The 26,441-nt window shown below is 45.3% G+C and overlaps 1 protein-coding gene across 1 annotated transcript; it reads right to left on the reverse strand.

The window, feature by feature from the left end:
• Positions 1-183: 183 nt before the first annotated feature.
• duox (dual oxidase) lies at positions 184-25,569 on the reverse strand. Its single transcript, XM_088921300.1, has 33 exons — positions 25,497-25,569; positions 24,562-24,645; positions 22,870-23,034; positions 22,073-22,260; positions 20,920-21,121; positions 20,090-20,256; positions 19,051-19,114; positions 18,472-18,568; positions 18,120-18,210; positions 17,389-17,491; positions 16,221-16,393; positions 15,548-15,723; positions 14,786-14,904; positions 14,302-14,439; positions 13,433-13,546; positions 12,102-12,304; positions 11,490-11,675; positions 11,127-11,352; positions 10,748-10,841; positions 10,356-10,531; positions 9,996-10,068; positions 9,657-9,740; positions 7,886-8,064; positions 7,347-7,577; positions 6,914-7,013; positions 6,307-6,356; positions 5,516-5,643; positions 3,876-4,029; positions 3,138-3,370; positions 2,677-2,835; positions 1,989-2,144; positions 1,236-1,364; positions 184-879 (listed from the first exon to the last, which is right to left on the reverse strand). Exons 1-33 carry the CDS (start codon positions 25,567-25,569, stop codon positions 757-759), a joined length of 4,638 nt encoding a protein of 1,545 aa, XP_088777426.1. The 3' UTR covers positions 184-756.
• Between the last annotated feature and the right edge of the window lie 872 nt (positions 25,570-26,441).

The raw sequence follows: 26,441 nt of genomic DNA on the forward strand, positions 1-26,441 counted from the left end.
GTTCTCTCAACAGCAACGCAAGATCAGTTCAGAATGAACGTTTGTCTTGATACTTGTTGTAGCATTAAAGTGAAGGCAAACCACGATTGGTAGGGTTAAAACATCAGATTTTATTAACTTTTCAGGTTATGAACAAAATCTGAAAGGAAAAGGTTTTCATCACAAACAGGTAGTGGTTACAGCTTAAAAAAGGATTTTCTCTGTTTAAAAAATAAATGGCTCTGATTCTCGCTAAAAGCCGAAAAAAAATCTTCAGATGTATAAAATAAATTTAAAATTACTTCATTATGTTCCCATTCGATTTGTGCCCAGCAATTCATGAAAACAAAAGATCTGAAAAGACAAGGTAGGTGATCGCACCAGATTTCTGCTCTTCACTTATTTGATTATCAAAAGAAATGGAGTATCTCATGTGTACCTGAGTTTCCTCAGCAGTAAAAGACCTACGTGCTGTAGAATGTAGCAAAGATAAATAGTAACTCACAATGTCAAAACGCCTCTCTATTAGTATAAACTTCTCCGACAATTAGCCTTGTCTGCCAGAGAACTGGGGTTCTTCTCTTTTCAGGTGACTGTATCAATAAAAGCTGTGACTTTGACACTGGGGGGGGGGGGTTCAGTTCTACCAGTATCTATCTGCATGAGTATTTGCACATGCTCGTATATTTGTGCCCCCGCCTTGTGGCGTGGCGGTGCTTTGACATGGAGTTCTTCATGGGTGTGTTCCTTCATTGTCACAGCTACCCTCCGCGCCGGCTAGAAGTTCTCATAGTGGTGGATGAAGTGGGCCATGTCTCTCTTGTTGATCTGCTGGCAGGCTTTCTCCACGTTCTTCGTCAGGCCTGGAGGACCACAACTGAACACGCCGAATTTGCCAACCTTAAAGAGGAAAGGCCAGGTCGGGCACATTAGAAACTGGTTTAGAGCATGGAGCTCCCCCATCACACACACCACTCCCTCTCTCTACCACAGCAACGGGCTGAAACACAAACAGGTAAGGTCCCACGCAGAACACCCCGTTGATTCCACTGGCATTTTCATGTGACACTGCCCAGCTTAAAATGAGATAAACTCATTTTGAACTGGGCACGAGCCGGGGCACCAGCGGGGGTTCCTGCTCTGTTCCTGAAAAGCTCTGCGATCTGTGGGGGTCTCCTCCTTGTGAAGTGGGACTGGTTTCCTGGCTGTGTTTGTCAGGAGTCGCGCTGACGCACTGGAACTGTGGGAAGCCTTACCTCGGGGTGAACTTCCTGCAGGGAATTGAAGAAGGGCACGAAGGGGGGCCTCCCAAAGTGAGTGATGGACCGCAGGCCGGTGAACAGGCTACGGTTCAGCACCTTCTGGAAGTGGCGTTCACAGATGTACTGCAGGCATAAAACACACAATATACTGAGCAGAACTAAAGCTTGCAGCAGTTACCGTAACTTCGGTTATTGATGGTCAATACGTCCCGTTATTTCCTTCTCTTGTTCACACGAAGCTGACGACAAGGAAGAGTCCTAGTACAAAAGAGCCAAAGGAGTGTGTGCACACCCTACAGATAGCTTGCAAGTGGAACCAGTTTCCTTTAAAGCCACAATGGGACATTGTTTCCCAAAAGCAATAAGGAAATAATAAAATGCTGTAGGGCTTCAGATTGAGATCTTGTGCATTTCTTTTAAATCTGCTCACATCCATACCTGTTTACACACAGATTATCTCAGATAAAGAGCCCCTCCCTTCAGCTGACACCACGCCTGTTATTTCTGTTTTGGGACTTGTCACCACCTAGATTTTGCAAGTTTTCATTTGCAGATATCGGGCCATCTAAGACGAATGAGTCCGGTCATGATTGGAAGGTGGGTGGATAGTTAATCCGTGTGTCTGGACCGGGAAGGGACTGTGGACACGCCTAACGAAAGCGTCTGCTGGATTCCCCTCAGGACTGAAAAGTCATTTCTGTCTCTGAGAGGGAGCTTCCTGCAGGAGCTCCTGAAAGGGCACCTCACCAGCATAGTGGTCCGCAGGTCGAACTTCTCTGCCAGCTGGGTGATGTAGATGTGAACAGACACCAGGTTATTGGTGTCGTTCATCTCCACCTCCTTGATAATTTCCGAGACCCACTCGAACTGCCGCTGTGTCCGCGTCACCCAGATGAAATAAACCTGCCGGAAACGGGGGTTGATGAGAACAGCGGACAGTAATTATCTACAGTATCTAAAGTAACAAAAATGTTGTACCATGCATGGTCTATCCATATGTTCGTAAGAAAAACTACACCATTGAGTCACATTTAAAATTGTGTACAGTTCTACTTTTCTACAGAGTTTAAGGACGTCAGAGTGGCGCAGTGGTCAGCATTGTTGCTGTGGTTACCAGCGCTGGGGCCCTGGTTTCAATTCCAGGGCTGCGGTGCTACTCTGAGTGGAGTTTGCATGATCTCCTTGTTTGCATGGGTTTCCTACCACAGTCCAAAGACATACTGGGAGGTTAACTGGCTGCTGGGAAGATTGGCCCTGGCGTGTGCGTGTGCGTGTGCGTGTGTGTGTGTGTGCCCTGTGATGGAGTGGTGTCCTGTCTAGGATATCTCCTGCCTCACGCCTATTGCGTACTGGAATAGGCTCTGGCTCCACTCTGACATTGTGCTGGATAAGCAGAATAGAACACTGATGGATACATAGTTTAAGACTGACTTACTTTTTTGCACTGTATCTTGAAATTGACCGAAGATTTGAAGACAAGGTCCTTCAAGATGGAGGCAAACGGGGTGACCCCTATCCCCCCGCCGACGAGAACGGACACCTCAAAGTTGTTCCACTCCTGGTGCCCCTCGCCGAAGGGCCCGTCCAGGTAGAGCTGGGGAGATAAAAAAAAGGAAGCTTTGTGCACACGGAAAGGCTGCTCTTCAACTTGGGGTTGTCATCTTGCTCACAGACCAACAGTACCAAATACGTGGTAAAAATATTAGAAGGAGAATTTTGCCTGAAGTAAGACCAAAGGGGAAAATCGAGTCTGTATTTGTGGTTATTGCTTTATCAGAGTTGACCTAAACAAACTTAAACCTCGCAGACATACAAAACAATCCAGGTGCTGTCAGGCTTTTAGAACAGAAAAAGGACAGAGTGTGTGCTCCCCGTACACCAACCACATGGACATACTTTGGCGAAGCCCCCCTGCTCAGCGATGCTTTCCGAGGAGTAGGTCTCCCGCAGTCGCGTGGTCCAGGGCCCCACGGCCCGGATGTGCAGGCTGAGGGTCTCCTCGTGCGGGGCAGAGGTCAGGGTGAAGGGGTGGTACTCGTCTGTTCCCAGGGCCAGGCAGGCGATCCGCACCCACTGCCCTGACTTGTACGTGAAATCCTGCGGCCGCTTAAACTCCAGGTGAGTCACTCCTGGAATCAACACGAGCACGTCAGGGCATGTCAGCTGGCACTTCACTGCCGAACCGTCTCGGAGTCATGAAAGAGGACTGAAACTTTCCAAGACCTATACATACAACATTAATTTGATGCATACATCCATTGGTCCAGCCATTTTCTGCTTTATCCACTAAAGGGTCGCGGAGGAGCCAGGGCCTATCCCAGCAGGCATCAGATGCAAAGCGGGATACACCCTGGATGGGGCGCCACTCCATCACACACTCACACCAGGGCCAGTCTCCCCAGAAGACAATTAACCGACTGGTATGTCTTTGGACTTTTGAGAGGAAACCGGCGCACCCAGATGCATGGAGCTCATACGAACTCCACACAGATAAAACCCCAAGTCCAGTATTGAACCCGGGGCCACAGCGCAGTGAGGCTGCAATGCTGGGCTCTGTCATCACTCTCATGTGCTGAGAAAAGAGGATGCCGGGAGAATTCTTGCAGAGCTGGGGCGCCTCGGAGCGAACGATACCTGAGGGCAGGAGCTCGGCATTCACCACCCCGATCTCGATCTTCTTCCTGCTCAGGCTGATCAGCTTATCCACCAGGTAGAGGATGGCAGGCGGCAGCAGGTAAATGTAAAAGCGGGGCTCCTGGATCAGGGCGAAGCTGCCGTGGATGACAGTCTGTGGGGGGAAATGGGTTTTGACAAAACCAACGATCAGAGGAGCTACACTGGCCGAATGCCTGCCTCTCACCTGTGACATTTCTGCCTTTCTCATATCAAGACTGAAGTCCATACAGTAGGAAGAGAACATTAGTCATGTATCAGGCTACACTCAGTACTACAGTAGGTGTACACAACATAACATATAGGTTTTATGAGGCATAATGAGCATCAAGAGTAACTCATCACCATGCATGTGCCGCTTTAAAAAATTATATGACTTTGACATTTTTGCTTATTTGATTGAATGATCATTTATGACTTAATGATACGAGTTAATGATGTTAATGATTTTGAGTGAATCATACACTCAAGTGATTTTGACTGTTGCCTGAGCACTAAATCATCTCATTACTGAGCGAGTCGGACATAGGTGACAGAGTGATTTAACCTGCCCCATGTCAAGTCTGGTGAAAGACAAGAATGGAAAAACATGGGAACTTCTATGCAGCCTTATCAGGAGAACAGCATCATTGTGCCATGTGTTCGCTGGAGGAAGTCCCTCCATGTGGACTCATTGCCAGTGGAGTCAAATCTTGAGCGATGAATCAAGGTTTTGTGTTGGCTACCCTGATGGACATCACTGAGTGTGGCATGGACTGTGGGTGGAACTGAGCAGCCAATGGAGCTCAAGACTCCCAAATGAGCTGGGACAAAGTGTGGCATCTAGGGCTCAGAGACCAGTGAACAGGCACATGCTTGTCCAGTCTTTGTGAGAGAAGTGGGACAGAATCCCACAAGACAGCATCTGCAACCAGGTGTGAAAGCAGGTGTGCAGCTTGCTGGTTTGCAATGGTGGCCACAAACACTTCTTGCCTGTGACTTCCACACCACTCCCCTGTTGATCAACACTGTTGACGGTATATGCTAATCACAATAATGAATTTATCCATGTCTTATCCAGTCAAATAATTCACTGTGCGCCCTGATCATAAAAAGATTGTCCTTTATCTGTTTTAACTTATTGAATTTGTTGTTTGAATTTGAGCTATAAGAGAAAGGTTTCTTCTGGTGCTGACTACATAAAACGTTTGGGCATGTAGTCTTGACCATGATCCACTTAAGTCAGAATTACAATTGCATTTAAATGCTTACAAATGTTTGTGGTAAAAAAGGTGACAAAATCTTTATCAATATATATCTTCTTCCTCATCAGGCATCTGCTAAATGCACTGTGTGATATTGTGTAATATGCTATATCTTCACATGCCTGCGAAGCAGATTTCTCATCTGGGACAAAAAAGTAAGTGAAATGCTCAAACGGTGAAATTGTTATTTCCCAGAAACCTGAGCTTCATGTCACTGCAGTGGTTGCTCTCTGACTTTCATTCGCTCTTTGCCTCGGAGTAGGAGGTGCTGATTCTGGATGAGGGTGTCTGAGCTAAGTGATCTGCGCCGCAGTGTGCGAGCTCCAGCCAGCAGTGTGAGAAGTGGCAGGTCATTACCAGGGTGTACATGATGACGTAGAGGCTGTGGGTGATCCAGAATCCCCGGAAGCTGGTCTTGCGGAAGTGGTGCGAAGCGAAGACGTACATGATGGCCAGGACCAGGAGCAGCAGCACGCCTGTGGTCCCTGAAACACACCGACAGTGCAGGGAATGCCAACGACAACTCCCAGCCCGGCCTCGCAGGGAGACTTCCCTAATGTCGCTGCTCGGAGACCATTACGTCACATTGGAAAAAAATGCACTTCCATCCATTCATTTTCTAACCGGTTCTCCCAATTCAGGGGTGATGGGGAGCCGGAGCCTATCCCAGCAAGCAACAGGAGCAGGGCAGGGTACCCCCTGGACGGGACGCCAGTCCATCACTGGGCAGGCAGCAGCCACTGACATGCACACACTTTTTCCCCAGTTTTCCCAGAAGCCAATCAACCTGCTGGTATGTTTTTTTTCACTTTGGGAGGAAACCCACGCAAACATGAGGAGAACATATAAACTCCACACAGACAGCACCCCAGGTCACAATTTAACTTGGGGTCCCAGCACTCTGAGGGAGCGATGCTAACCACTGCACCACTGTGCCACCCCAAAACATTCACTTCCACGCTTTAAAAAAGGCTTTTAATATTGCAAACCTGCCACGGTGAGCCTTCTGAAAATATTCAGGCCATTTTTCCGATCTAGCTGAATTTCCCTTTTTAAAACACGACTCGGTGTTGCTTGACCAACAATGGCTGGTGAAGCAGGAAAATACTATAATTCATTGCACCTGCTTAAAGACAAGCTGCGCCTACCTGGAACTGTTTCAAAGAACCACCAGTAGTATTTCATGGGCATCTCTGACCTAAAATTCAAAAGACAGAGCATGTTACAGTTCAATGGGTTCTGCCACTGTACATCTGTATATCTGCCAGCCCTAATCTAGAGTAGGACTGCATCTAGACAGTCTTGCTCTGGAGGGGGCTCTGGATCTGCATTCCTGACTGGGATCTACCGATGCTTTTGTGCCCCTCAGTAAGGCACTTTGCAACTTTGCTCCAGTAAATGTCTTGACGGTCTGGCAAAATAGTGCTGCATTCACTTATGTAGTTCAATAAGCTATTAAATAAAAAAATAAGAATATTGGAATCATGAATGTCTGTAAGTTGCTGCTATGAGGTATTTTTTGAACAGATAAACCACCTTCACTGCCATCTTTATTCATAGTTTACATTTTCCAAACAATGCTACACGTGCTGGAGAGCATAGCGTTTCTAAACCTACACCCAAACACAAAGGCAACAGAGGCAACTGAGCTCTCTGGTCTGCAATGCACGTTGCCTGTTCTTTCAATCCTCGACAACAAACAGGAGAGATTTTCTCTCCTGATATTTCCTTCCAACAAAAGTAGGAATAACTTACCCATCGTTGAAGAAGACCTTGGGGAACATGCAGGCCAGAATGCTAAGGGAGCTCACGGAGAAGATGTACACATTGACAATGTGGCCCAGACTGTGGATGACTGGAAGAGGGGGAGCAAGGCAGAGAATCGGAGAGTCAGGGCTGAGGCCAATATCACAGACCTGAGGCACTCACCGCAAAACCAGGAGCAGCAGAGACACAAGAAGCACCAATTTGTTAATGTGGCCATGTTACCCAGCAGGAAGCCAGCCAGGCCACTAATATGATGTGACCTGGGCTAGTTAAATTAAGTAAGATGGGGGACATAACCCGGATTTGAACCAGCAACCTCCAAGTTGGGTTCAAGCCCTGCCCTGCCCTTCTTTTACCAGATGAGCTACTCAGCCTCCCCCTTGATCCAGTTGACAGAGAGACGCCGGAGTGCACGTCTTACTGGCGAGGATGATGGCAGACATGGCCACCCAGCGGTGGAAGTCCACAGCGGCGTCGAAGGGGATGTAGCGGTTGAGGAAGGTCTCGCGCAGAAGAGTGATGAAGTTGCGGCACATGGTGAGCAGCAGGTAGGAGTACATGAAGGAGATGCTGGCCGCCGTTCCCCGAGAAACCAAGATCCCGACCATGGTGGTTTCTGGGATGCCGGTAGTATCCGCCTGGAATCCATAGTCTAGAAACAGAACTGGGAGTTTTAATACATTAGCTATCCAGCACAACTCTGACTCGCCAGACCACGAAAGCCCAGTCCTGTGAAATCTCTCTGGTAAATCTGAAATGCAATCTGGAAACCTTCTCTAACTTGTGGGACTGTAATAAAAATTGAGTTTAAAAGAAATTAATTGAATTGAAAAAAAGGATACAAAAGGAAGACCTAAGGACATTCATTTTTAAAAGTTTCGAGGCCAATTCTCATCACTTTTTTAGCCTCTTGGTATTTTTATTCTGTCGCCACTTGAAAAAAAAGGAAACAGTACTCACAGTAGCACCGCTCCACAAGGACTCCTGCTGAGATGCTGTAAAAAATCACAAAGCACACGATGTGACGGCGATAGTTCTCAATGAAGCGCTTGAACTGCTGGATCTTCTGCTGGATTTTGCTCCTGTTGTATTTCTGCCTTGTGGCCTCAGCGTAGACATGAGGACTGTACTGATGAGACCTGAGGAGCAAAAGTTAGAAAAAGAGATTTTAGGTAATGATGAGCACAGATTCTGATCTGGAGCCAGAGAGTGGAAGGGTTCAAAATACCAAAAAGTTTGACAATGGATGTGATGTTGAGCAACCCGGCTAAAGTAAGCCTTTTTTTTCATTTGCTTCATCCAATTTAGGGTCACAGTTGAGCTCGAGTCTATCCCAGCAAATAGCAGGCACAAGGCAGGGTACACCCTGGATGGGACACCAGTCCATCCCAGGGACATAGACACACCCACACCAAGACCAATTTTCCCAGAAGCCAATTAACCTACCAGCATGTGTTTGGATTGTGGGGGGGGGGGGAAACACAGGGAGAACATACAAACTGCAAGCATCAAGCAACCCAGATAGTGAACCCAGGACCGAAGTCCTGTGAAGTAGCAATGCTAACCACTGTGCCAAAGTGCTGCCACCAAACAGAATATTCTGGCGTTTTTTTTAAAAGAAAATCTTGCATTCTGGGAAATCAAATTTAGATTGTTTATATTACACTTGCAAATTTCAACCTAGCACAGGAAAGAACTACATGCCATTACCTCAGAATGGCCTCAGAAATTGAATTACAGACTGCTAGACATGATTTCACTTATGTCTGCCACTGCCATCTTACCTGTAGTAACTATAGTTTAATGGCAGTCAAGCTTTACCTGTCCTTAAATAAATACGGCTGGCAGTATTAGTAATTCGTTCCTAATAAACCCTCTAAAACAAAGACACTGACTGATCTAACAGGATCAGGATACAAGTAAAGTGAAACCTAGATACATATAGGAGTCTGTGAGTGAAAGCATGAATAATAGAAATGTATTGACATTTTAAAAGCAGATTTAGAACTTATTCTGCCCATCACCTCTGGAAAAGCAGTGCTTTTGTCCAGAGAAATGTCTGGAAGAAAGTGGAAGCAAAGCCTAAAACCACACAAATGTCAAATAAATAATCGATTGTCAGGATTTATTTTTAAAACAAAGTTAAAACAGTCAAAGCTTTTTGCAGATAATCAGTATGTTTAAAGCATGATGTCACTAACTCTACTGATTGGCAAATCATTCCTAAAGCATGATTCAGATGCTATAGGCCATGATGCTATACCACAAGCCAAAGAAAAACAGGTTTGCTATTTCCCAAAACAGAGAGAGAAGCCTGACACGTAAGTGAAACTTTGCAAAACAAATCTATTGCAGCTCTTGCATGTATATATTTATATATATATTGTATTAATTTCATCTATTTATTACATGTGGAAAAAGCACTTAAATTCAAATACCTTTTAGTGCTCTGTATTTGATTAATAAGCAAACTAGTAAACAGTAAACTGATGCTCATGATTTTGTGGGAAATTCCATTATTTATCACAATTACACATTTAATAACACACAACATAATAAAATAATAACTTTAAATAACACACAAGAATGAAACAGAAAATAGCTTTTGGCAAGATTACTCTATTCAGTTTATTTCTCATAGTTAGATTTTATGGTATCAATAAAATGTGGATTGCTAACGGTTCAGCCACTGCAAGCCATGAAAGAGAAAATGAAAGGTATTGGTATTTACTTCTTTCCTGCTCTTTTTCGTAGATCTTGCCCAGTTCTCTCCACATCACTGATGGTACCCTCTGTGCCAGTGTTGTGCGTGGCGCTGCAGAGACCAAGATCAAGAATCAATGAAGACACTAACATTTTCCATACGGAGCAGAAACATTTTCTCGGTCACATTTCTTAGCATAAAAAATGTAAAGCTTAAGGACCGTAAATATAAACAAAATATCCTAAAGAAATGCTTTGTAAAGCACAAACAATTTTCTGAAAACATTGTCTTCTTTCCCCATAGATATACAGCAACAAATTTGTCTATGCTTCTAAATGTCATAGGCTGACAAATAGAAGAACTTACCTGCTTGTGTTTTTACTGAGAAAGGACACTCGGCTGTATTTGTTCTCTCTATTCCTGTCACGTAGCTCGATCCCTGCAAAAAGCAAAGCATTCTCTCTTATTGCACCAGATCAATCCTCCTAACTACTGGTAATATAGACGGTTGTTAAATACCAGTCTTCATCCGAGGCAAACAGTGCTGTATATCAGCACGGGTAGTTACTGTACTGAAAGCAAGAGACCTTATGAGTAACCAAACAGCCACCCCAGCCACACTGTTGAAGAAAGGTCTCTTCCCAGGACCTAGCATGATAACCACGGTTTCGGGAACAGTTACAGCAGTCTGCAAGCAGACTCAGAGCGTCTCTCCTGCTGGTTCACCTTTCACATTGAGTTGGGCGAACTGCAGCTCCTTCTCGTGATCGCGGAGCAGGAAGTGGAAGTCTTCCCAGGTGATCTCCTCCTTGTTGGAAAAGCCAGCTTCCTGGAACATGTAGTCGATGACTTCCTGGGTCTGAGTCTTGGACAGGCAGTTGTTGGATATTTCAATGAAAGATCTAAAGGGGAGCAGAACAGTTAAGAGCTGTATTACTCAAGCGAAAACCAGGTGAGCCAGTCCACAAAAAAACAACGCCAAAGCTTTGAACAAGAAGGAAATAAACGAATCTACATTGACCATTTGTATTGCACATTGCACTGCAGTTGTTAAGTTGCTGGAATATATTTACAGTAAGTCTGATTTAAGTTTTATTGTATAAATGCACTAGACCTACCTCAGCAACCTAGAAAATTCCTCTTTTGAGAGAACTCCATTTCCATCAACATCATGCATGGTGAACATGAGCTTTGACTTTTCTTCAGGTGTACCTGCCCAAGAAAAACAAAAGTGCTACCAAAACACACAATACAACTACCACACTTTCCACAACAACACCCTGTACGTTGCGTCTATTCCTATACATCTCAGTTGTGCCTACCATTTGGATCACGTCGTTAGAAGCACTTGAAGTTTGAATCGGACTGCTGCCAGGACTGCACTGTGCAGGCTTTTCTTTCAGGAAGTCAGTGGATTCAAGCTGCTTAGCTAAGGTTCAGCACTGGCCTCCCCTGATGTCTGGTCCCAGAGACCCAGTCCTGCAGGGAATGAATTACCTTTCATGAAGATGACGAAAACATCCAGAAACTCCTGGAAGGACAAGTATCCATTGCCATCTTTGTCAGCAAGTGAAAAGATCGAGTCCACAAAGAGGGAGTCTGGCTTGAGTCCGAGAGCCTCCGCAAACTCTGCCGCAGTTAGTTCACACTGAAGTGCCTCCCTGGTCTTCCGTGAAGAAACCGAACTTAAGTCCCCTGCGTCTGATTTCTCGATGTCCAGTATCTGGAAGGAGAAACACGCTGTGGCCACATGCATGACAAGCCCAGAAAGGGACACTTTATTTCTTCACTTTATTAACATACATTTTGTTGTGGAGTCTTTCTGGGTGTAGCTAAGCTCTTGATAACTCGGTTAATTACCCGTGCAAAAGCATGCCTGAAGAAGACGTCCAGGATTTGGTCTCTCTGCTGTTTTGTGACGGCCTGCTTCAGCAGATCCTGCTCTCTCTGCTCCGTCACGTTCAGCCCCAGCTGGCTCTGCTGCAGGAACGTGTGAAGTTTCCCGACGAAGTCCGTCCGCTGACTTTCGTCATCAAAGAACAGCACCTGCAACCCCCAAAAAAAGCCTTCTCTAAGGGAAATGGGACAAAACGCAGTAAAACCAGGAGCAAGACAAAAAAATGCCACTGCTGATTGAGAAGTCTAAGAGCGGAGAAGAGGTAGAGATTTTGTTTAGCTCTGCCTAATAGACATAAGTCTGGTAGAAGCACCCAAACCTAAGGCACACATTCACTATGGAACCTCATTGTCACCTGACTTTTATTTCACAGTTCTTAATCACCTGTTTTCTTAACTGAATTAATTTAGTACTTCTACCAGGATTCGGACTGCCTATGTTCCAGAGAAACCTACAAACCCTACTAGAACTCGGCCCTCAAGGCCTGACAGCAGTGAAACTCTTGAGATCGCGCTGGGTGCTCAGTCAGATTCCTGCTGGGTAATAGGCAGACAGTCTGCACAGGTTCCCCTCACCAGGTCATATTCCTTGGGGTTCTTGAGCAGCAGGGCCCTACACTGCCTGTTATTGGAGTGAATGATGTCCACATGCGTCTCGGTGTTGAAGTTGAGGACCCGGACTGGGAAAGGCCTGGTGTCAAACACCTTGATACACTTGGCGGTGTCCAGCCTGATCGAGACCAGGCGGAGTGGCTGGCTGGGGCTTTGCCACTCGGAGGCTGCAAACACAAAAGATTGAGGGACATTCAGACTGACGTATTTCCCTCTAGCATAAATGTCACTTGAGACATGACTTAACACAGCTGGGGCAGAGACACAGGAATAAAGCTCTGAAACAGAGACCGCCTTCCCAGCAGTCTTCCGACTCTTGAAGAGGACCAGAGCACTGTGGGACTTTATTCCTTTGTGCAGTCAAGGTGCTGCTTGGCAATCCCAGCATGCTTAGCTGTAAAGTCATCAGCCAAAAACATTTAGATACATTTCACTAAAGAAAATGAAGCAACCCTTTGTAAAAAAAAAAAGAGAAAAAACAGACACTACTGTAACTACTGTATTAAAACTTAAAAAAACAAGTTGGTAAGATAACCAGGATGTTTGCAATGTTTGAATGTTTTGAAAAAAATATTTTTATCATCTTAAGGATATGCACCGGTCTTTCACCTGCTAACTCGACGCACACCTCAAGTGACAGTCTTGGGTTTGGCTGGAAATATCTCCTTACATCTTACAAGTGTGAGCTTTGACCCAGTTTTAGATGTCATTCTGATATTGCAGACTCAGTCCTAATCTTCAGCGTCACAATGAGCCGGGAACACCTCCCAGGTTGATTATCAAAATTATCAGTTTTGATAATGCTTTTATTTGTTGGCTGTCAATTTCGGTATGGTAGTCATTAATGCTGTTGTTACAACTGATGGGAAATTACAATTGCAGTAATAAAGGAAAGCAGCTTGCTTGATAAAGATCTGTGCCAACTGGCCATCATAAACCTTCTGAAGAATTCTACTGCATGTTTCTGGGCTGCAGGAAGATGGCGTTTCCTCATTGAAATTTCTGCCCTACACCTCAGTCCTAATTTGCCTTTCTCCCCACAAAAGTAACACTGTACCAGAGTGGATTCATTCAAATAAAATTTAAGTCAACTGCTGAAATAGCACCAGGAATTATGAAATTACCCCCAAACAAACCACACATGTTTTCCCTTTGCAGGGGATAAGTGTTTATTCTGAAACTCCCCCGTCTTAAATCAATGACTTAACTGGTGGATCATACTGGTGACAGGGAGCTGCTGCCGTCAGGAGGCCATGTTAAGCGACATGCTGCATCCCTCCCGGTAAACGAATTACCTTTAATTCCCTCGCCGAGCTCCACACTCTTCGCCACGGGCTGGCGTTTCTTCTGAAACTTCTTGAACTTGGACTTGCGGAAGTAGGCCACAGTGCAGGCAAGGAGGAAACTCCCTGCAGAGAGCATAAAAAGATGAAATTCCACCCGTTTTTATAGAACAAACATCCTTTAAGACAAGCTGGGATGTGTGACATATCATACAAGACACTCAATCCTTGTTAAAGCTCAGATACTTCAATTTCTTTGGCTTGTCCTCACCTGCTTTACCTGTTTATTTAGCTGTTCATAATTCTCTGAAATACTCTTTGCCCTGTACTATGATCATACTTTGACTACGATATAATCGTCTACATTTTGTAGCAGGTATGGTTACTGACTATTTTCCATTCGTCCACTTTCTAACTACATTTTTCAATATAGAGTCACGGGGAGCAGGAGCCTATCCCAGCAAGCAACAGGCACAAGGCAGGGTACACCCTGGATGGGACACCAGTCCATCACATGCCACACAGACACAAATACACACGCATTTCCCAGAAGCCGATTGACATAACAGTATGTCTTGTGGCTGTGGGAGGAAGCTGAAGCGCTCAGAGGAAACCCACCAGAACACCTGGAGAACATACAAACTCCACACACACAACACCAAATTCAGGGCCCCAGTGCCGCGAGGTAGCAATGCCACTGTGCTGCCCCTACCTGCTACTACTAAAATGAAAATATTTTTTTGCAATTTGCAAAAAAAAAACATTTAAGAGCATCTGAAGATGTGTAGAAATCTCCACTCATTTAAGAGTGCCAGCGAGGAGATTTCACCAGACTGTTTAAGATGGCCAGGGGGAGTCGGGGAGACAGGACTGGTACACACCTAATGGGAAGCAGAAGAGGACTGCAATGACAATTCCAAACCCAGCCTGACTGCCTTCAAAGTAGTTGTAAATAGTTGCTTTGGTACAGGGTGTCAGGATGTCAGCTGTTATTTGCCTGGGCTGAGGACAGGGGTCACCTAGAAAAAAAACAAGGCATCAAAATGCCAATTAATAAACAGAGACGACCTTGGTTTCAAACAGAACAGAGATAAATGCAACGCTCTTGATAGGCTTGGTGATCCGCAGATTAAGGGAGAACTAGAGAAAGGGGTTTCTCATTTCATACAAAAAGCACAATACCAACACAATGATGCACTGATATTTAAGATCAATGTCTCGTGTCCAGCGAAGATAAACTTTCTTGTTAAAAATGAATCGTGCAGGTTCTTTACACTGGAACAAAACCTTTAGAGACATACAGTGGGTTGGATGATGTTATAATAAGAATGAAATTCCTTTAAGTCAGACTGTCCAGATCCTTACCATTCTCCCAGAAGAAGACATTTTTCTGGATGTCTCCCACCTCGGCGTTTGTCACCTCAAGCAGCACGTCGTGGAACGTAGTGTTGCGGATTGCCTGGATCTCTTCAGCTGAGAACAAACTGCAAAGCATGGTGGAAGTAAGCAAGAACATGGATTTACAGAACCTTCCATCCATCCGTCTTGTAACCTTTAAACAATTCAGGGTGGCGGGGGAGCTGAAGCCTATCCCAGCAAGCAACGGGAGCAAGGCAGGGTACACCCTGGACAGGACACCAGTCCATCGCAGGGCAGACACTCAGACACAGACACACAGCCACTCACATGAAGGCCAGTTTTCCCAGAAGCCAATTAACTTACCAGCACGTCTCTGGACTGTGCGAGGAAACTGGAGCACCCAGCCGAAACCCATGTGAACACAGAGAGGACATACAAACTCCAAACAGACAGCACCCCAGGTCTGGAACTGAACTCAGAGCCCTAGTGCTGTGAGGCAGCAATGCTCACCACTGATATACAAATTGTGCAAAAAAGCCAGATCGGAATGAAACCAGTCACCAATGATAACACAAGAGCAGTGTCTCACTGGTTGTATGACAACGGTGTGACAGGCACGGCACTCTGAGAATCTTAGCCTTTCTTTTTTTCAGTAATAATCACGGCTCCCTGGGATAGTGTTTGTATGTAATGGTACGAAGATCACTGGATCAACCTGACATAAACCCTCCCCCCATCTCCCTAGTTCCAAACAAAACTCCCATTCACCCATTGTGCTGGTTTTCAAACCAGAAGCGGTCTCCATTCCGGATGCGCTCAAACTGGTCCAGGATGATGGCGCTGAACAGCTCTCCTGGATCCCCGGCAGATTCCAGGAGGCCTCCGGGGAACATCTCCAACTTGGATGTGTCGTTTCCGTAGAGATCAGCAAGGTCTCGGAAGAGCTGTTGAGGAAACGAGACTTGAGCAGATGCTATGTTCTCAGTACTCCAGGCTGGGCAGCTTTGATTTTAACAGGGAGAGGATGGCTCAGCGCAAGTGCTTAACAGACAATTTCCAGAGTGGTCTGGTCTGGGAGTGGATCACCCCCTCTGGAGTTATGCCTTGTAGAGCAATACAGCTGTCCAGCATTATCAAACACAAGATTTACAGCAGTTATACACTGGAAGATTAAAGGTAACGACATACAGGGGAGAACCTGTAATAATGGTGAGGCTTCTTGTCTGCTCGTTAAGGGTCTTCTTTTGTTTTTAAAAAAAAGGACGGCAAATTTGGAAATTTAGCAGTTAAGCTCAAGATGAAAAGTGGGAACCGTTACTTTGCACAGAGGTTATTCACCCGAGGTAAGAATCTTGATGGGAAATGAATCTCTTTGGAATCCCGTGAGCAAGAACGACCTCCTGCAGTGACTTTCCTTCAGCACGCAGCACAGCCAGCTCACCTGTGGTTTGGCTTTGAACAGCTCGGGGTTGATATCCTCCCAGCTGAGGACGGGCTTCAGGCCGAACACTTCTCTGGCTGTGTTGTAGCTGGGTAGGCCGTTATCTCTGCCCCTCTGGATGGTCAGGGCCACCAGGTCGGACCGGGAAAACTTCATTGGGCCGTACATGTAATCTGAGACAAAGACATTTTCCTAACATTCAGAACGCTAGCAAAGTTTTCAAAGTGGGTAACAGCAGACCAAAAAAAGAGTCAAAACTCTGGGGTGTCACTGCCTTCCCTATAAAAGAGGCCTCTGCCTTCTACCAAGATACCACATTGCATAAAAAACAAAAAATACATTTGTCACATTGCATCGCTAATGCAGTTCAGGTTTCACACACACCCATGTTTTATATATACAGTACAAGTATGTTTAAACTATATATGAGAAACTGCATATTCCAAACTACTTATCTTCACTAAGAGCACATTTACTTCAAAGATATGCAAATGTCAAGTTATCACTAAAGTTATGACATGGATGCTTCTTCAGGGACGATAAAGATACAACTGCAGCTCAAGCAAGGGATCAAATTTCTTTGTGTTAGGAGTTTGGGTGGCTTCTCTAAAGGTTATTATCCAGTCCAGGCACTGTCTAGTGCTGCAAATAAAAACAATGAATTATATTTTTAATGCCCATAAATAATCAACATATTATATATTGATATATTATATATATATTGATAATTAAAAAATATTACTTGCAACACCACACTCTAGTGCACCCAGTGAATCAGAGAACATTTAATCCAAAGAAATGCAATTTGTCACCTACTGCCAGAATCAAAGAATATCTACAACCAGTTTGCCACAAACTGCATTCACTAAGCTTCATAGCTGTCTGCAGCTGCACCTACTGTGTCATTAAAGGCATTAATGATGCAATAATGGCCAACAGTCAGCCTTAGCGTGTTTTGTTTGTATTATGATTTAACAGTAATAGTCAGTTGCCCAATCCTATAAATAAAACTCATCTGCTCACTGGCTTTCCGAATGCTTTGTGTTATCTAAGGAGCTGGGGGGGGGAAGGTTAATTGCTGGGAAGAGAAAAACACAGGCTTGTTTTAATCACTGACGACACCGCTCACACTGCCCGGAGACCCAAGAAGCAGTAGGTTAGGAGATACCTAGGAGATCCTCCACCACAACATTGTCTTCCTTCTCTGCAATCTGAGAGGCCATGCCCAGCACCAAGTCATCCACATCCACACCCCGCTGCAGGTTCGGATTCTGGGGCAAAAAAAGCAGACAGCTGCAACATGCTGTGCAAACATCTGTCTGGATAAAGGACCTCGCTTGTTTTTTAACAAGAGAGAGAAGAGGCAACCAGAGTCATCCATTCTTACTTTTTCGCAAAAAAGAAAGTACTTCCTTTCACAGCGTTTCGCCAGGAGAGGGCTACGAAAGTGTACCAATGAGCGACGCGAAATACGTGCTTAGATGTCATCATACCTATAAATGTACACATGCGAACGTGATGCAGAGCACGGCAGCAATAAATCCCTGTCACGCTGTCTCAGGGCATTACACTTGCATCATCTCACTGTGCTAAACCAAAAGGTTTATAACCAGCACAAAAAAAAATACCGCAGAGGGGCTGAAGTCTCATTAGGTCACCTTTTATAGCCTCGCAAGAGACCAGAAATGATGACAATACTGTGCACGCACGAGCAATTACCCCAAAGGGGGGAAACAGCACTTCCTTGTGCAATGCCTATAAAACCTACAGTGGCGATACTGCTGGAGGACAGCGTTGCTCAGTGTTTCCTTTAATCATCAGGGGTCTGATCTGGGGATCCAGCCCTCAGATACCTCTGCTCGTGCGTGAAGAGGTTTAAAGGTGGGGCTGGCGGATCACCTGTCTATTCCAGTAGCTATTGCAGACCCGAAAGGCCGGGGAAGTGCTGCCATCGATGTTGATAATGTCCCGGAAGTGACATGTCCTGTTCCTTAAAGACAGAAGACACAAGGTGGATCTTCAGAATTTGGCAGAAGGCACACAAGCCATTTTTAGTTAAGGTTAGACTTTTGTGTTTCACAGGTTTTAAGACCTAATATTATCCTGATTCCACATCAGCATAGATCTGCGGCTGAAAAGGTTGTATGGTCTACGGTTGTAAAACGAATGAAAACTCTGAATTTTCAAATGCAGTACAATTTTATCTTGGCACAATAAAAACATTGAATAAAAAAATGACTGGTTGTAATACCTCATATAAACCCCAGGGGGCATCATAGTAACGCCAAACCTCATTGCAGCTGCCTGGAACTCCGGAGTGACCCCGGGATCTACATACTTCTGGTAGCCTGAAAAAAAACACAGAAATTAGTGCAAAAGTAGCATCACATCTTAACTTGTTACTGCGGTATCTGTGCCATAGCCCCCTTCCCTAATCCACACAAAACTTACACTTAAAACAAAATTCCCATTGTGGCAAGAAACCACAAGCTGGCTTAATTTCATATTAAAGTAATTTCACCTTTAGGTCAATTAATTAAAATTAACTAATTAACTTAAAGGTTTGCATTTTCAGAGCATTATTCACTTATTATAAATGACCACTTTTTGTTGTTTTGGGGTGAATAATATTTTTTTTTAAATCAAGTTAGCAATTTAAATAGTATTCATACATATTTACATTTTACTATATCATACTAGACTGTAACACTTAACATACTGCTGTTTACATTCTTATACTCTCTTTCTTTCTCACATTCTCACAGACATGTACTGCAGCCCGTTACCAGTCCCAGGAAAGATCCCTGAGTCATGGCCAATGTGGTCTTACCTGGATAGGGTGGTACAGTCACATTCCCCAAATAAGCTGGCAGCCACTCATAGAACATGATGTTCTGAGAAAATGAAAACAGGACACATATTTATCAAACAATCCCGAGCACAGAGCAAATAACAAAATGATAAAGCTGAGAACTTCATTTGTTAAGATACTGGGGCAAAGGTTAAATCAAAACTTTTGACACAGATGCTCATAAAGAGCCTCCGACACGGAGTGACGTTTTGTTGGTAATATTTGTAAAGGAGGTGAGGCCACTGCTTTCAGCAGCGGAATTACCAGCCATTCAGATGTTATCAACACCTTTGCAAACAATGCAGACTTGCAATTATTAAGCAATTTAGGCACGTGTTGAGAAATTGCCTTACACTTGGTCTGGCAAACCTGCTTAAAACCAGTAACTGCAGGGGGCAGGCGTCGCACGTCACCCACTGATTATCACAAAGGCCGAGATTGTCTTGTACTGCACACAGCTACAGGGCGTTGAAGATCTGACTGCCTGGAGAGATAAACAGGCTGACACACCTGCTCGGATCTGGGTCTCTGCCTGGGGTTTTCCCACTGGGCATTTACAGCTGGCTGAATGGGGTAGGCTGCTGCCCTGGGGCAACTGGAGCTGCCAGAATGGCTTTCTGGGCTGTGCACGTTCACAGACTAGCCCATGAGGCCCATGATAGAATGGTCTCAACGGAGCATCCTGGACAAGCACATCTAAAATGTCTCGGAGGTTTTTGCACTGTCGGCTAAAGGTTTGCTCTAATGTGAGAGTAGTGAAAGTGCAGACTGAATGGTGAACTGTTACTGAAAGTATCACTTTTCAGTTTAGGGATCCCACGTGCCCAGGCAGTGACAGAAGGACACCTAACGACAGTGGTCCAATGACACGAGCTGATGTCACCTGCGCCACGAGAGGTGCATTTTTTCTTCAAGATATATACTGTATCTTTAATTTGCCTCTTTGTTCCTGCAGCTGTGGCCAATGCAATTGAAACCTACCAAGTACACGATTAAGGGATGAAAAAGGGCTGTTTACCTGGAAAGTGGCAATGACCCTTTTTCGGGAGTTTTGAAACAGTTCTTCATCTGACCACAGCGGATGCTCCTCCCATAGTTTGGCGGCCAGATGGTTGTGGTATCTGAACCATATAACTCCCTCTGCCATAGTGAAGATATTTTCATTGCCCCAGGCATTGCCAAACTCTGTCATAAAACAGCCAACACACGCAACACGTGAACACAGAGCACTCCTATTGCAGACAGTCTCTGTGCAGCTCCCTTCCACATGCAACGGAAGACATGCAGTAGAAGTGACCGGCTGCATGAAGGGGCGATGCACACACAGACTCACCCAGACAGATTCAAGGATTCAGAGGTACACATAAAAGGTGTCTGTTTTTAAAAATGCCATCTTACGATTTCTAAAGCTCATTTTAAATTCTCTCTTTTTCTAGCTTTCTTTTTTTCTTAAGCTTGGCATCACCTGCAACAAGCCCCTTTGTGTATCACACAGCCTCAGAAGGAGCGCAAACGATCCCAGGTGTAGACTCTGAACTTCCTGCGGGGCGGCCAGAATGAGTTTGTGGTGGCGGGGCGACTCACTCACTCTGCTGCTTTCCAGGGATATTTAATAAAGCCCATCTCCGCCCAGCAAATCAAAGCTGGGAGATTACGCTGACTCATCCCACACTTGTGGTCAGTCCAGCTCTCCAGCAAAAAGAAACAAAGCAATTGAGAAAGAAAACACCCCGCGCACTTACTGAGCAAAATATGGAGAGTCACTCGAGGCCCTGGATAGCCTGAGGTATGCGCAGGGTCAGAATACAATTAGCGCAGCGCTGACAGATAGAGACGGATCATTTATACCATAGAGCCCCTGGCGCCCGTGTTGTCCTGTTGATGGGTCCACAGAGTTCCACATGAAGTACTGCCCCGCGCTCTGCTTGGGTAAGACTCCCGAATGCCCAGAGGCCAGCTGGCCCCGAGAGAAGCTCCTCAGAGCATCACACCAGGAGCTGGACGAGCCGTATATGGAGCTGCCATCAATCCAGGTGGTCACGTGGTTCAGCTGGAGAAAGCAGAGACTCACTGTTAGCTTGGGAGAGAGGAAAAGACCAGCACCCTGCAGCGCACTGGTTAGTGTAACTGCTGATACAACGACAAAGCTATACTGACACAACACTGCATTCTAATCCGGAGGATTATCAATGCACTGGGCAAAGCAACATTCTTCAGGCTTACACACAGATTTCGTATATCTATTTGAAATTTTTAATGAGCAATTTATAACTCCAAAGCCAGCTCCTGAAAACCATATGGATACAGTGACTTTTTGACAAAAGTAGTTTTAAATTTTCTCTCCTTCTGGGAAGCTCAAACTAAATTACCTTGTATAACAATTAGATAAATAAACAGCATTAAAACATGCATTTTGGTGTTCTTTCGTTACATCTCCATCAGGTCAAAAGGCACTGATTGAAACTGTCCTGTTCTGGGGGTCATTATATTGTTCATTGGTGAAACAGGTCACACTTCTGTGAAGTAACTTTATCGCTGGATATTGCTAAAAATGTTTGTTGATTTTAATGCTCAATGTTTTAGCACAAAATATTGTACAAATGTACAAAATGTGAGTTGAAATACACAAGTCATGTCTCTCAAATTCTCCCTGGCCTTGACAGTAGTGCTCATCTGCCTAAAAAGTAGTCTCCAAGAAAAATCCTGAGTAGATATGGATGAATAAATCAATAGAACTAAGCAGCTGTGGCAAAACGAATAAGGTGTGATGTGAACTGCAACAAAACACCAAGCCCACAAAGGAGCAGACACCAACACCAGCAGATGGCCATGCAGAAGACTGGAATCTGTGTCACAGCTACTGACATGCTGTGAAAACAGCGGCACTATTTGGGGGCAGCTCCCATAATACAGAAGAGCTCCTCACCACTGAATAACCTGGGGTCCTGCTCCCACCTAGGACACTTCTGACGAGCCGGTGACAGGAATCACTGATCCTTACCTGCGTCCTCGGGTTGTTGGGACTCTGGCCTGTTTCCTTGTCCCACTGATTGCGCTGAAAGGGGAGCAGGACATTCCCAGTGCCGTTGGGGTCAAACACAGGGTCCCCCGGGGGAATGGGGATGTTCATGAATTCCGGTGGACATCCGGGCCTCCTTGAATCCAGGATCTCAAAAACCACATGGTAACCTGGAACACCAACCCCGCGGGGTGAACTCTCTGGGGTTTCTGCAGGATCTTTTTACTGTTTTACTGCCACTCAAGCTCACGTATGTTTACAGCAAGTGTCACTGCGAGAGCTGAAAAAACTTCATACAAAACAATACAAGACATGGACTGTAATATCGATGTCAAAATGACCTTTTGTATTTAATACTTTTTGCATGATGTAAATAATACAGTGCAGGATGGTATCATAACTAGATTTTAAATATAAGGTGACAGTAACCATGCAAATCTCTCAACATGTTGTGATTATTGCATTATTGGATATCCAATAAAAATTAATTAACTTGGTCCGAGCATCGTCAATAACTGTAAAATTTCCTTTCGGGGTATTTATGTATCTTTCATGTTAAGGTCTCCAAGGTGTAAAGCAGTCTTTCATTACTGGAGGGACTGCAAGAGACTGGGCTGGGCTCCACCCTGCCATGTCTGGTCTCTTCCCAGGAATCCAGAGATGGAGGTAGTGGATGGGGCAGTGATGGCAGCCCTACAGGAAGCTCTGTCACGGTCCTCCTGCCTAGAGCCCCGAGACCCCCGTTTACTTTCCAGAGGAGGAGGGGAAACCTCTCTCACCGAAGAAAAGGGACAGGACAGTCCTGTTCCGGCTGGAGGGGGTGCCGGAGGGACCCCGCATGGCGGTGCTGCTGATGTCGCGGGGATTGGGCAGAACGGGCTCCTGGACGGGCTTGTACACCCCGTCTGCATAGCGGGCCGGCACCGGTCGGATCAGGGGCGAACCTGCACAGAGAGGACACATCGAGACACCGGTCACTCCTCCCAGCCTGCGCTTCTCTGGGGGCAGGAACTAAGAGCTGCAGACACACAAAAAACACTGACACGGCCATCCGGTTTCTGAACGCTTCATCCCACTCGGGGTCACGGGGCAGCTGGAGCCTGTCCCAGCAAGCAGTGGGCACAAGGCAGGATACATCCTGGACAGGACACCAGTCCATCTCAGGGTACACACATCGGCACACACTCTCACACCAGGGCCAATTTTTCCAGAAGCAAATTAACCCACCCGTTTGTCTATGGGCTGTGGGAGGAAACCCAGGTAAATGCAAGACAAGCATGCAAACTCCACACAGACAGCACCCCAGGAATTGACCTCAGGGCTCCAGTGCTCCAAAGCAGCAATACAAACCACCGTGCCACCCAACACTGACACATATCAAAAGCAAATGTAATGGTAAATAATGAAAGATCAACTGAAGCAGATTAAAAAAATAACAGAATTTCTTGTAGCGGCATAGATCCTTTAATCCCAAAGGATCCTAAAACAATTTACATTCAAGGAGAAGTGCCACTCCAGCCTCCACTGGAGTGGATCACTCACCTGGGAGACCGGCTGCAGCTGTTATGTACCAGCAATCCCACTGCATAGCAGGTCAGGAAAATGGGAAATTTAGGGAAGACAGACTGGGCAACACCGGAGTGGAATTAGCCGGGAAAAATACCCCTACTCTTACGAATAGACTGTAAGACTTTAATGACCAAGTAGTGAGGACCTTGGTTTAACGTCTCATCTGAAGGATGTTCTCCTACAGCACAGTGTCCCCAGACTGTATACATGGAGGAAAGAGCAACACCTACAGGTGCACCTGGACCAATTACAACAGCAACCTAGTGTTCCTTAGAGAACCTTTCCCAGGCCTGACAAGATCAGGGTTCGAAGGGACAGCTATCAGTATTATCATATTACAAGTTTAAGATAAGCTATTTTTTCTCTCTCCTGTCTATAAATATATATTTGGTATGTGTGGAAAGCATGAGGAATGCTGAAAGCTTGTGGAAAACTCTTAGGGAGGACTGCAGCCAGAAGTGATGATGATGATGGTGATATAAATCACAGAAATACAAATTGTGATTTCCGAAAACTATAAACTGCAGGGTGTGTCTTCATTCCATAACACCTACAGTGATGTTTTCAGCTGCTGTAAAGTCTCACTTTCTTTACTGAATTAACAATTCGCTGATGTCAGGAGACCCCCCAATCCTGACCCAGAAGTCTGTCTGTACAGTAGGCTAACTAGGTCTATTTAAAAAGCATCGCCTGAAGAGCTAAGAAAAGCTGCTAAAAGGTTAAAAAAAATTGCGGGCCCCTGATTAATGCAAATGACAGATTCCAGTAAGAGCTCGGGTAGAATGAAAGCCAGAAGATGCTGCCGTGCAGCAGGACCAGGGGTGGACCGCGCAGATGTGCAGATGTCCAGACCGACGCGCCTCCTTCATTCCCCCGCCCAGGGGCCGGGGTTGCCGGCTTACCCGCGGAGCCCCGGCTGTGGTCCGCTAGGTTATTGTACCATCCATCGTAGCGCTGTACCTCCCAGGTGACGGCGGACTCGGAACCTGCACGGACAGGGAAACATTGGGGAGCTCACATTATTGTCATCTTCGCCCCTTCATCTCTCTGTTGGCTACAAGATCCGATGTACAGTACCAAAGCCACTTTCCGAAAAGTGCAGAAAGTTTTCGGTAGCGCTACATTTCCAGGTGGCCTTTAAACAGCAGTCGTTGAGTTTTCACTAGATCCTAGATTCTGGGTATTGTGTAAATAGAATATTTTTGAATCTACTTGTAATAATTGTGCGCCGCGTAGATCTAAATATCATTTAAAACGTCATTAATTTCTTACGTTTCTTACTTTATACCTGACAATAAGCGACCCGCACGATTGTTCCTTGCACTGGCACGTAAAATAATTGCTCTGAATCGGAAGTCGTACTAGATAAGGCTGGCATTGGAACGGGGAGTGTGTGTTCGTGGTCACCCACACCTGTGAAATGCGCCTGAGGCGCTGCAGAGGTTAAACACTCCAGATATGGAAAGCGATTTTGGCTGCATTTCGTAATTAGCCGCTTTTCAGTAATTATAACCTGAAAGCAGAATCGTCTTCCCACAGTTTTTTTTTTAAGCATGTTGGTACCAAAGCACCAAAACTAGAGATCTTGTAGACAAATTAGAAAACTGGAACAGAAGACTGTAAGAAAAAGGAGTAACTATTGTGCTTGAAACAGGATTAATAAAGTCTGTGTATTTGGACTGGGATTAAATTCGGAGATGAACTGTTTTAAATTTAAAGATGAAAAAAACTCTTAAACACACGAACAGCGCTACTTAGCCTTCGTTGTTCACATACATGTAACAGCGTTTGTCCAGTTTAAATACGTCGGAACAGAAAAAAAGTGCAGAACACTTACCCGCTGTGCCCAGGAGCGATGCAAGCGACAGCAGAGCGATGGAGCAAGACTGCAGAGCCCGGCTCAGGTCCATTCCTGGAGAGAAGCAGCCGAGCGGAGCGCGTCCGACTCTGACGAAGCGAACAAGAGTCTCTTCCACAGCCCGCTGGAGGAGAGTGCGCAGGTCCTCTAGGAGCGACGCGACGCGCTGATACACTGGAGGATCTGCGCTGTGGGCTTGAGTTTTAGTTTGAAGTGATTTCAGTCTTCAAAAGGAACAAGGTAACAGTTTAATATTCAATTCTAACGTTCCGGTGGGCTGCACTTTCTTTTCCCCCCGGCATACCGTTATTGAAACCTAAATTCTCATCAAGAATGTGTTTTTTAATGACAATAAAAAAACAAACTTTTCTCTCTTTGTGCATGTCTTGTAACGTTGTTTTTTTTTTACACCACAGACCTCCATCCCCCCGACACCCGGACGGTGCTCAAAGAAAAACTCGTTTCGACTTGAGAAGAGCCTGATTTCTGGAAGTAACGGTAAGCTGATACCGCGATTTACCTGAAAAAAAGAACCGGTCAAGAGCTACAATCCGAACGAAAGGCCAAGAATTTGTATCACACACGCTAAATATCGGCGTCTATCTTCCAATTCTGACTAATATTCCATTATTTTTTTAATACCACTTATTTTGAAAATGCCAAAAGCTGTCGCTTTCAACCCAGTATTCTTGCCTGCCGCGTGTCAATAAAAAAATGAACCTGCAGGATCTAAAAGATCGCGCCAAGAAAAAAACAAAATGATAGAAAATGTAAGAAGGGAAGAATGAATTATACGAAGACATCTCGAAGTGTAGCCACGATTACAGTTTCACACTTGTAAAGGTCTTCGGAGCCCCCTGGTGGGACATAAGTATACATTTATTTCAAAATGTAGAAATTCACGGATTATCAATCTTCAGGGAT

This window comes from Atractosteus spatula, chromosome 7 (assembly GCF_055471065.1).
Source record: "Atractosteus spatula isolate fAtrSpa1 chromosome 7, fAtrSpa1.hap1, whole genome shotgun sequence".
NCBI lineage: Eukaryota > Metazoa > Chordata > Actinopteri > Semionotiformes > Lepisosteidae > Atractosteus > Atractosteus spatula.